Here is a 12,156-nt window from a genome sequence, read left to right as displayed (position 1 = left end):
ATAGGTAGAGAAGGCAGACAGGGCAGACACCTTATAGGTAGAGAAGGCAGACAGGGCAGACACCTATAGGTGGAGAAGGCAGACAGGACAGACACCTTATAGGTGGAGAAGGCAGACAGGGCAGACACCTTATAGGTGGAGAAGGCAGACAGGGCAGACACCTTATAGGTGGAGAAGGCAGACAGGACAGATACCTTATAGGTAGAGAAGGCAGACAGGACAGATACCTTATAGGTAGAGAAGGCAGACAGGGCAGACACCTTATAGGTGGAGAAGGCAGACAGGGCAGACACCTTATAGGTAGAGAAGGCAGACAGGACAGATACCTTATAGGTAGAGAAGGCAGACAGGGCAGATACCTTATAGGTGGAGAAGGCAGACAGGACAGACACCTTATAGGTAGAGAAGGCAGACAGGGCAGACACCTTATAGGTAGAGAAGGCAGACAGGGCAGACACCTTGCAGGAGGGCATGACAGACAGGGGTGTTGTAAGACACGGGCCATCTTGCTACACAGCCTAACATGCTTATCTTGCAGTATGGTAATCAGACCTTCGCTCTGTCTCCAGACAGGCTTAGAGGCCTTAGTCCTCAGTAGGGAAGCTGAATTCATGCATGAATTACTTGATTTGACACATTTAAAATACACATACAGTTGCCTTAGCCATGTGAGTAAAACCATACACACATAGGAGAGTTGAAAACACAAAGTCTATTGACTTTTTTCCATTCTGCTCTCTCCATTGGAGACCGGCTAGTCCCCTGTGAGTTTGGGGCGGGTCTCATGCTGTGATTGGATAGGGTAGGCAGACTGCCTCATACTGGGGGCTGCTGAGGTAGAATTAGAGGGATTGTTCATCTGAAGGCGCTTCTCGAGGTTGTTCATTAATTGTGGTTATATGTCAAACGAGCAAAGAACTTTGTTCGTCACTCAAAGACAGGCAATTCAAAATTCAACTGTAGCCACAAATAGAATTCCCCGAAATGCATGACAGGGCTGCAGGGATGCGCTTCTGCTCTGTTGCTATGGCCTAGTTGGAGTTACAGTAACATCAAGGTCCGTCTGGGGTATTTTCCACCTCTGTGATGTACTTACCAGGTCGACCAGCAGTGTGTAGGATATCCAGAATACCCTGGACAAAATGTTATTTTAAGTTTTTCCATGAGTTGTCCATTTTGGACTGTGTTGAGAGGAAACAGGAAACAGGAAACATTAGCTGTCATATCCAGTTCAGTTTTGCCGTCAGTGACATGTAAGACAGCAGGGTGTATCCTGTAGGACGTATGTTCAGAGTCCAGTAGAGCATTGTGTTAACAACGCTTAGGTTCTGGGTTCGATTCCCATATACAGTATACTGAAAATGTATGCACTCACTGCAATGTAAGTTGCTTTGGATAAAAGCGTCAGCTAAATGGTGTATACTATATTATTATTATTATTATTATTATTATTATTATTATTATTATTATTATTAGTAGTAGTAGTAGTAGTAGTAGTAGTAGTAGTAGTATTATAATTACTATTACTATATAACATATAAACAGAGCTAGGCACTAAAGTTAACAAAACAGGACACAGTGTCTTCTGCTTCTTTCATTTGCATTTATTTGAAAGGGAAAATATAATTCAATAAATATTGTGGCAACATCAATGGGACAGACATACAAAACTGACATCAACATTCAAAAAAAAAAAAAAAAAGTGATGAAATTACAGATAAAACACTTTTCATTTAAATTAAATACAGAAAGCCTACAGTATGCCAGCTGGCTGATAATACTGCCTAATGCTGTTCTGGAAAACGTTGAATAACCAGTACTGGAGAGTACCAGAGTCCATTTAGCTTTTTAGCGAAGCCCAATCTTTATAAAAGTGCATCTATACCTTTAACATAGAGAGTAGGACGCTCAGTATACAGCCAGACACATCAGGAAAATTATGTTTTTGTCAGAAATGAAGAAAAGAAAAACACAATCACAATTCATCTCTTTACTCTAAACATCTAGCTATGACACCAGAACTTCATTGTCCTTCAACCCAAACGATTGCTCCATTTGTTTTCATTTCATTCCCATCCCTCGGATTGGAAGCAGATTCCGAATGTGTTGCTGCATAGCTAAAGACACCACAGACTGCCTTACAAGACATTCTGGAGGCTTCTAGCCAATGATGGTGCTCTAAGATGAGAGAACTTCTAAACAAAGCTTAAGCTTTTGTTGAAATCTGCATTCTCTCAGCTAGAGCTTGTCTGCTGCATCTGCTTACATGGCACTGCTGTTTGCCCCAATGTCCGGGTGGGGGTGGAGGTGTGGGGAGGGGGGAGGGTCCATAAACTGTTCAGCATGTATACTGTAGCACTACCCTGCCTATCATTGCTCCCACAAAATCAATGGAGCAAACAATCCTATAGGTTGTCAACACTCTCTTTGGTTGATAAAACCATACAGGCATAAAATTATTTTGGGTTACATTGGCAACATACAGGAAAGACAATGACAGGGAAAGAACGACAGATATGTACATAGTGACACTTTTACTGTAGTTGCGTCTGGTGGCACAAACAATATCCCAATCAGACACACTGACCCAACGACAGAAAGGGAGGGGTGAGCAAACAAACAGATTCAAACCACAGTGATGTGTTCTTCCGTCTACCCCCCCCCCCCCCCCAGTCTTTTAGGGCAAGGCTTTTGATTCAGTGCAAGATGGCTACTCGTCTTCCGCGAGAGAGTCACAGTCAGCCATCAAGAGGAGGGGGGGGGGGTCAGACCACACAGGCCTCCGGGTCTTATTCACATCTTCACTGATGTCCTTTGAAAACGTCAATCCATCTTTTCCTAAGTGACATCACTTCCAGTTCTGCACATTTTTTTTTTTTTTTTTTTGTGGGAAGGCCTTGACCACTTCCTCTCTTTCATCTCAGGAAGAGGAAGTAGTGTCACACTTCCACCTGCCGGAAGGCAGCTCATTGACACAGGCAGAGATAGCTTCCTGTACTGGTGAAGACATACCATATAAGGGGAGTGGGGGTGGGGGGGGGGGGGGGGGGGGGGGTGGGGGACGACTACATGTAGGCCTTACGAGTCTCTCGGCTTCATCGGCACTGTGTGTTCCAGCTACATTTAACATTGGATGATGCGTATAAAACCCGCCACGAAGTGCAGAAGAACCACACCCACCGATGTCCTCGCACTGTGCTCTGTGCTCACCCCAAAACTCCCAGCCCCCCCCCCCCCCCCCCCCCCCCCCCGCAAACTCTATCCGCCATTGGGGGTCTGCCTCTTCACATGACCGTGCAGCTCTTGGCTTTGTCCTTCCTCAGGTCCGACACCACGCCCGTGAGGTCGGGCCTGTTGGGCATGTGCGAGATCCTCTTGGCGGCCCTGGCGGAAGACTTGTTGCGTTTGACGTTCTTGCTGTTCTTGTTGACGCAGGCCAGAGTGGCCACGTGGAAGATGTCCCTCACGCTGTTCTCCGACTGCTGGGCCGAACACTCAATGTAGGGGGCGGAGATCTGCTTGGCCATGTTTGTACCCTGTGAGGAAGAGGCCCGAGGGAAAATCAGAATCAGAATCAGAATCAGATCAGAATTGCTTTTATTACATCCGATGTACGGGGTACACAAGAGTAAAATTCTTAGGCTCAGGTTCTTCGACATTGGCATCAATGTGTGCCATTGGTTTTGCATTGACATCTCTACAGAAGATGCTCCTCATAGAATTAATATTCCTAATCTTTACCTACTTTAAACCCACTAACCGCCAAAGCACTCCGTCTACCTAGCAACAACACTTTGATACACTTTGGCTACAAAATGAAGAATCAAAATGTATGCGTTTTTGGTGAATAAAATCACCCTTGCCACTCTAGGATGTTGACAATTTGGGGGACTTTATTCACAGTCAGCACTCAATGAGTTAAAGAGCAAAGATGATATCCTCACGCCAACACGCCAACGGACTTCAAGCCTACAAACTACCGTACCTGGTCATACGTGACTGGCGTCTGCCTGTGGTTGGACAGCTCCACCAGGGTGCTGAGGTCCGTGCGGAGGTCCGACTTGCAGCCCACAAGCAGCATCTTTGTGTTGGGGCAGAACTCCTGGATCTCCCCTTTCCACTATGGGAAGAGAAAGACAAAGAGCGTGATTCAGCTGGTCGTAAGTTGACCAGGCGGGGTCGAGTGCGGATCCCTCTCCTGGGGGACAAAGGTTACAACAAGGACTTCCTCTTTCCTGTCACAGGGCCTGTGTAGCTCTTTGAAGCCCGGAATGCAGCGGTCTTAAACGCCAAAGATAATCCCCATGTTTCCTCCTCGACAACAATAAGCAGTCTGTGATCAATGGCATTTAACTTGAGGATTTAATCCGTCGCTAATGCAGGCCAGAGAAAGGGGAGTGGAGGGGAGGGGAGGGGGGGGGGGGGGGTTGATCTGATTCAGTGTGGGACAGACAGGTGATTGTTTAAACTTCCCAAGAGAAGAGGAGCCTCTCTACAGGAGCCGTCCCGTGACTCCCATATGGTAAGTATAAGTCAAAGTAAGTAGCCTTGAGAACCGATGGTTCTGGAGCCTAATGGCCCATAGGGCAGGAGCCTATCTCCTGTTTCCGTAGCGTGAGGCGGCTCGATGTACAAGTACGCCCCTTGGACATGACGCTGGCATGTCACAGGGTCTTGGTAAGTATAGACTACACTAAATGCCTAGCACTTTACTGCCTATCAGGGGAGGCTGGTGGAAGTAGAAATCGGAGGACGGGCTAATTGTAATGCATGGCATGCACGTGTTTTAAACCACTCCTCATCCACTCCATCCATGCATTACAATGAGCCCCTCCTCCGATTTCTGCCTCCACCGCTGGCAATGACCTATAATCTCAACTTAACTTGCTCTTGAACTGAGGGGCCCATCAAGAGTGACACCCTACTTTTCTGCACTGTGAGCTTCTTAGGGGCTCTTTTCTTCCTTTGACCCAGTAAACACTCGGAAAAGCCTCTCGGGGGAGGTGGGGGGGTCAAGTGAGCAGGAGATTGAGAAGCAAGACAAGCTAAACAACTTGACAGGTTATTTCCTTCCTCGTGTTTCTGAGTTTGAGATGAAAGGAGAAGAGGCTGACTGTGGGTACAGACCTTCTTTATTACGCTGTCGAGGGTCTCTGGGCGGCTGATGTCGAAGCAGATGAGGACGGCGTCAGAGTCCGGGTAGGAGAGGGGCCTGACGTTGTCGTAGTAGGGGGAACCTGAGGGAACAGAAGAGACGTCAGAAACCGCTCACGTGTGCTGTAAATCTGATCTTCTTAACGCATTAGACAAACACACACACACACACGCATACACACACGCACGCACGCACGCACACACACACACACACACACACACACACATAGATTTAAAAATTCTTTTATTCCCGTTTCTGTTAAACTTTTAAACTGCACCAGATGAATGTAACTTATCTTGCTTATCTTTTTATCTCCACTCTTGTTTTAATCAGGCCCGCCTTCTGTTTGTGTGCTAATATTCTGTATTGTCTGTTGCTCTTTGTTGTCTGTTGATCTTTGTTGGCTGCTGTGGGGTGTAAGCCCAATACAAATTTCCCAGTGATGGGACAATAAAGTGACTCTTGACTCTTGACTTGACACCCAACGCATTCCCACTGTACTTCTCTACATGAGCCTCCCCTCAAGCCCCCTCATAAAGTAATGACTCATATCAGTCTTTCTACCCTGTGACCCTCTCTCTAGTGGGGAAAACAGCCTGGATCATGCAGCAGTACTGAACCCATACAGCTCAAAAAGACAGACCCCCATTTTCGTTTTCAAGGAAAAAGACCACGTAACGTCTCTGAGCGAAACACTGAGCGAGACTATTTTCCCAAAAAGCCAAATGATACCCAGTGGGGCCAGTGATTGGCTTCAGAAAAATGCATGCTGGAAGAACATCAACACTGGGGCAATAATATGCTGACTACAACAATAAGCTGGGTTTGAAAAGTGCTCCTCTCTCTTGAGAGGTTTTCATTTTTCCATGAAAAGCAAGAGGAGGAACCAAAATCATTCCAAACCCCTAACCGGGACCATGTGTCAGAGGAACGCCTCTCCCTCCCGCTGAAACAACTCTGAGGGTGGAGTGTGGTGACACATCAAGGTGAGCCGGGTCTCGGGAGCAGCTGTGGAGAGTTTGAGGCTTCCCACATGTAACGTAGAACCGGCTGCCAAGAATCCCCAGAATTTTGTTTTTCATGTCTAACTAAAGTGACCCCTGGGAGGTCCTCTCCACACTCCAGAGAGGAACCAGGAAGCCGCCGCCACCCCCACCCCCTAACCACACCCCCACCCCCTACCCCCTACCACCACCCCAACCCACACCACCCCCACACTCCAACCCCCACCCTCACCCCGGGTCCAAGTGTGCCTAATCTAAACAGTCTGGAGAAGCCGAGGAGGAGGCTGGAAACACTGCCACTTTCAACATCCATCCTCCTCCTCCCAGACAAGGTTTCACTCTGGAGCTAGAGAGAGCAGGGGAGGCTGGCGGAGGTCGAAATCTGAGGACTGTGCTGGGCTCATTGTAAGGCTTGGAACGGAACAAAAGGAAGGCTTGGAACGGAACAGAGAAAATGGTATCAAACGCCTCTCCTCCGATTTCTACCTCCGCCGGCCTCTCCAGCTGGAGAGGCTTGTGTTAGATGACACTACTTAAACAAGGAGAGGCTGATGAATCGCCTTTGTTGTGTTTGTGTGGAGGATGGGGTATCAGGGGTATCAGTATCATGGGGGTATCAGTTCGCGGTGAACAAACAGTGAAGAGAGTGCAAGCTTGCTCTATAGAGCGGAATGCAGGAACTGCCACAAGTATTCGTTTCACATATTTTCTGGTAGTCATTTTATCGCTCACGACCACATCCAGACATTTTTATATTTTGCAAAGCCCTCCCCTGCCTGTGAGAAAACTCAGAGGAAATACTGCACTAGAGTCCCATTTAGGGAGTCCATTCTTTCATGAGGGATGAGGTGGCTGCGAATTGTTATGTCTCGAAAAGGTGTTTTAACATCCATATACGGCCTAATATATATATTAAGTGGAAACTGTGCCAAAATGGTTTACAGAAGCACAAAGTGCCCTGTCATCTGCGATACGGTCCAACCACCTGAAATACCCAATAAATCCCACAGACACTACATGTATATACAGTGCATCCAAAAGCTAGCCCCAGCCATAACTCAGTAGAAGACTAATTACTGGAATCAATGTAAGACTTGTCAGAGGTAATTGTTGTCAGATGATGACTCTTAATGGGGCGTCTTCCTGGTCTATAAATAGCTGCATTAGGACTTTGGTATGTGACTGTGGTTTCTTCATCCCAGCTGTGACCGCCCCCACTCTCTGAGGTCATCGCCTGTCACACAGAAGATTCAGGAGGAAACCCCAGAGAGGTCAAAACTCTGTGGACTGTCACCTCATTAGCTCTTGTCGTTGTCCCCCCTCAGGCTATTTCAGTCTGGGAGGAAGACACCCACTGCTCTCTCTCTCTCTCTCTCTCACACACACATACACATACACACACACAAACACATGCACACGCGTGCGCACACACACAAATAATAATAATAATAATAACTTTTATTTGTATAGCACTTTTCCTGCAAGCGTTGCAGCTCAAAGTGCTCCGCACGCACGTCCACACACACACACACACACACACACACACACACCCAGCCCCACACACCCACACATACACAGAGACAGTGTGAGTCCTGGAGACACCTGTGTCTAGTGTTAGTTCTGACTCGTCCCACAGCCGTAGGCCCCTGAAGGTCCAACGCTAATGAATGTTTTCAGCATTTTGGGTTGAAAATAACTGAGGAATGTGGCCTTTTCTGAGTCCATTTTGATGATTTTTTGTTAACTTTGTTAAAGAAACTGACATTGAACTCGAAGAGAGATGGAGAGGGAGAGAGAGAGATGGAGAGGGAGAGAGAGAGAGAGAGAGAGAGAGAGAGAGAGAGAGAGAGAGAGAGATGGACCCTACAATGCGGTTTCAGGTGTCATCACTTGCTTACCAGTTGAAGAGAGAAATTAGTCTTCTAATTCTCTGTACCATATTGATTCACTTATGATACCTGAGTCACTTATATGTTACAGAGGTGTTACCCTCTATCCTAGAGTGAGACTGTGTGGGGTAACCAAACCCCTACATGACATGAGAGTTAGACACTGCTAACAACATCAGTCTCACATATTCTAGGACAAAAAGGCTGCTGTTACTTCACAAATCCAAAGTACTAAATCTAACGTTAACTAAATAACGCCTTGCTTGCCACCCAACACACCCACATTCCCATGGGAGTGCCTTCAAAACAGTCAGTCCAGTGTGGTGCTACAGCAGCTGGTCCCAAACCATCACAATTAACACAAGAATTCCTCCTTTTTTTATTAAATTTCCTTTCAGGCCCAACAAGGTACAAAAACCTTGACTGAAATATGCGACTTGTCCTAGCTTCACTAAAGGTCTTCCCAGCTCAGTGCATACAATGGGCGCTTTGTGAGGAGGAAGTAGCAACCTTCCGTCGGTGGAATGCGAGACATGCAGCTCCAGTTCGCTGAGCCCAGAAATGTGATCCCAGGCAACAATGGCTGCTGACAGTGGACGTGAAGGAAGGGGTGGGGGGGGGGGGAGTTACAGAGGGCACGAGGCCAGCTGTCTGGTGACAGGATGGATCACAGAGGCCCTGACCAATCAATGGGCTCCGGAATCAAACGCTTCCAGCTATAATGACAGGCGTTATGACAGTGGTGGTCACAACTGTGGTGGTCACAACTGTGGCTCAGTTGGTAGAGGCATGGTGCTAACAACGCTTAGGTTGTGGGTTCGGTTTCCCGCCGAGATTGTATTATACTGAAAAATGTATGCACTGACTGCAATGTAAGTCGCTTTGGATGAAACTGTCAGCTAAATGGTGTATATGTTAGTATTTTACGAAGCCATACCTAACTACCTTAGGAAGCCATGTAACCCATGTCTAACTACCTTAGGAAGCCATGTAACCCATGTCTAACTACCTTAGGAAGCCATGTAACCCATACCTAACTACCTTAGGAAGCCATGTAACCCATGTCTAACTACCTTAGGAAGCCATGTAACCCATACCTAACTACCTTAGGAAGCCATGTAACCATGTCATGTCTAACTACCTAACTCATGCAGGGCACCTTAGCAGTACCCGACTGGCCATCTGGAGCCGCCGGTCGATCTGTGGGCCATGGGATAGCCCCCCCTCCCCCCGCCCCACACCCACCCCGCCCCCCTCCGGCCTCTTTCCTCAAAAGAAAGTCCAGAAGCTATCCCTGCACCTTAACACACTGCCCAAACACTGTTATCTATATACCACTTTGAACAACCAACACCAGACACAAAGAAAGAAACATTTCCAAAAATGCTGTTGGCAATGGCAAACCCCTGAAGGCAGGATGCTGAATCAGCATAAGAGGGACAAATGGGAGTTAATAACTTCTCGGGGGCATTACCTTAATGACCTCCGTTTCACTGTTACCCCCCCCGGCCGGAGCTCATTAACAGCTTCACAGACAGTCAGAGAACAAAGGCCAGCCCACCATGGTGGGGAGGAGGGGGGGGTCAGTGGTCTCCACAGAGGCCTGCCTGCCCCCCCACTGAAACCTCGGCGGACAAGAGGCAGAGAGGCACATATTGATTGGGGGCTGTGTGTTAGACAGGGAGCCCCTTCAAAGGGGGGAGTCTATCCAGCAGCTGCTGCCCTGCAGGCGCCTCAATATCAATCAGGTGCTGAGAGGGAGGAGGGGAGAGGGAGGGGGAGGACTGGGGAAGAGGGGGCTGTGTGGGGCAAGTGCTGGGGCTGGGCCGGCCTTATCAGCAGGAGCCCCCCCCCCCCACCGCTATATGACCCTCGGGAGATGTGTAGGAAGTAAGATGCCCCGAGGTGCCATTTTGTTCCCAGGGCATCGCCTCGGAAGGGTAATAAAATAGACACCACCCAGGGCGGGGATTTAGGGAACAACGGCATCACATTGGTACATGTCTGATACATGAGAGACATGGCTACAATCCCCTCCACCCCCCCCCCAAAAAACTAAACAGACACTGAACTTATTGTGGGGGTTTTTGTGATGAAAAAAAAGCTATTTGTGTTTCTCGAAATGTGGAAAAGGAAGGGCCGTAGGGTCAGTCAAAGTTCTCCGCAGCTAGTTGACGGCCGGTCACCCCTACACCAACAGACGCCTCACACATGGCTGTTGTGGTATTCAGTGGCTGGGCAGTGATGGATTGACTGGCTGGTTTGTTAATATAACATATGCCAAAGCATATATTATCCAAAGCGACTTACAACAGTACATTGCAGTGAGTGCATTATACATTTTTCAGTATCCCAACGGGGTATCAAACCCACAACCTAAGCATGGTTAGCACCATACTAATCTACCAACTGAGCCACAGAGTGTTGTTGATGCTGTAATAGAGCACTGTTCTCCATGCTCACAGCTCGCAGGGCGAGGAGACGGCAGCTGGTTCAGCCCAGCACACAAAGGAGCCCCAGTCAGACTCAAGACTGTTCTCAGAGGTTCCACAAGCACTGGGGCATCTCAACCAATCAGATTCCTCAGCTCAATGAAATGCAAAACATCTACATTACATTCCATCTTTGGCATTTTAGCAGACGCCTTCCTCCAAAGCAACTTACAAAAAAATACATTTGTCTAAAGTCAGTGAGTCATCTATCCATTGGTCATCATAAGAAGAAAGTAATTTATGCTAGGACCAAGGGCTATTGGCAGTCACAATGCTAGAAGAAGGAAGAATTACTTTTGTCTACCATCTCTCTACCAAATCTTTACTGTGTGCTGTGCTGTGCTCTAATGCTCTGTGACATGTGTCTACTGTGTTCTTCCTTCTTTGAATGCAAGCTTTCTGTGAGTCTGCACTCTGCACCTACCTAATGTTTGGTTGCACAAAGTGCCCCCCCCCCCCCACACACACACACACACACCATTTGCTCAGTGCTCCCCCATAAATAGTAGAGAACAGCTCCCAGGAACATGCCGCTCGTAATGAGCAGAGAGCTCAGGTGCGCCTGCCACTTTTGAAAGCCTGGACGGAGGCGCGAGATGAGCCAGTTGGCCCCAGACTTATCTCCCAGTAGGGTTTCACAAGGCCCTCCTACACGTCCCTTCTCAGGGCGGCTCTGCGGCCCCTTGAGATGAGCGAAGAATAGAGAACGAAGAACAGTGACTAGGCAGGCTCAGGAGACCCAGCGATCAGACTAGATCCACTACAGTACAGCCCTCCTCCCCATCACACCAGAGGCCCAGGCAGACAGGCGGGGCAGGGGACTAAGGGGCAGCCACACTCAAGGCTGGGAGAGTGGGTCTAGTAGAGAGTGGGTAGACCCAGCAATTAGACTAGTACCACTACAGGACAGCCTCCTCCCTCACATTACAGACCCAAGCAGACAGACAGACAGACAGGGGGGGGGGCTGGAAGAGTGGGTCTAGAGAGTGGGGGATTACTTCCCGACGCCAGAATGGAGATCCCAGGATGGGTTCAGATTCCCAACACTGGAAAACAATGTCTGGAAGAAGCAGGTACTTACTGGTGGACTACATCAGGGAGTGGATGTGACTTATGGAGTATTGCAATCAAGACAACACCGATTGCCCATGTATTGTCTTGTGGAAATTGAAAGAAGAAAACTTGTTTCAGTGTTATCCATTGTTTGTTCAGGGACGTTTTACTCTATTCGATGTCTCAGAAATGAGGGCAAGGGTTAGACCCTGAAATGGTTAACTAGACCATTCCTATCATTCCAGTGAAACAGCATGAAAGACATCATAACTTAATATGTTGATAATCTAGTTATGAGTTGATAATCTCGTTTGCTATGAGTTAAGTGTTGAACAGATGTGTTCCTCCACACTGAGATGGAAAGGGCACTGCTATTGGTCAACAAGTCCTGTCATGTCTCTTCCCAGCTAAATACTAGTTTATCGTTAAAACGAGGGCAACACGCAACACATGTTGTTGTTACAGATACATGTTTTACAACACTTTAAAATCCATGCTGGACAGTACAATTAATTGACCTTGTATAATATTCTAAACATTGTAGCCTACATTTATAAATTAAG

At 47.7% G+C, this 12,156-nt stretch overlaps 1 protein-coding gene across 1 annotated transcript in view; it reads right to left on the bottom strand.

Annotated features, from left to right (window-relative positions):
- Nucleotides 1–3,284: 3,284 nt before the first annotated feature.
- The window catches only part of rnd3a (Rho family GTPase 3a), a gene marked incomplete at both ends in the record, with an annotated part of 9,403 nt that continues 531 nt past the window's right edge, over nucleotides 3,285–12,156 (bottom strand). The window contains 3 exons of the mRNA XM_080526526.1: nucleotides 3,285–3,536; nucleotides 3,986–4,120; nucleotides 5,128–5,237. Of these exons, the coding sequence (XP_080382652.1) occupies nucleotides 3,285–3,536; nucleotides 3,986–4,120; nucleotides 5,128–5,237 (497 nt within the window). The remainder of the gene's footprint in view (nucleotides 3,537–3,985; nucleotides 4,121–5,127; nucleotides 5,238–12,156) is intronic.

Source organism: Nansenia antarctica (assembly GCF_963989245.1).
Source record: "Nansenia antarctica genome assembly, chromosome: 3".
In the NCBI taxonomy this organism is placed as follows: Eukaryota; Metazoa; Chordata; class Actinopteri; order Argentiniformes; family Microstomatidae; genus Nansenia; species Nansenia antarctica.
This window is presented reverse-complemented; position numbering and strand designations above follow the sequence as displayed.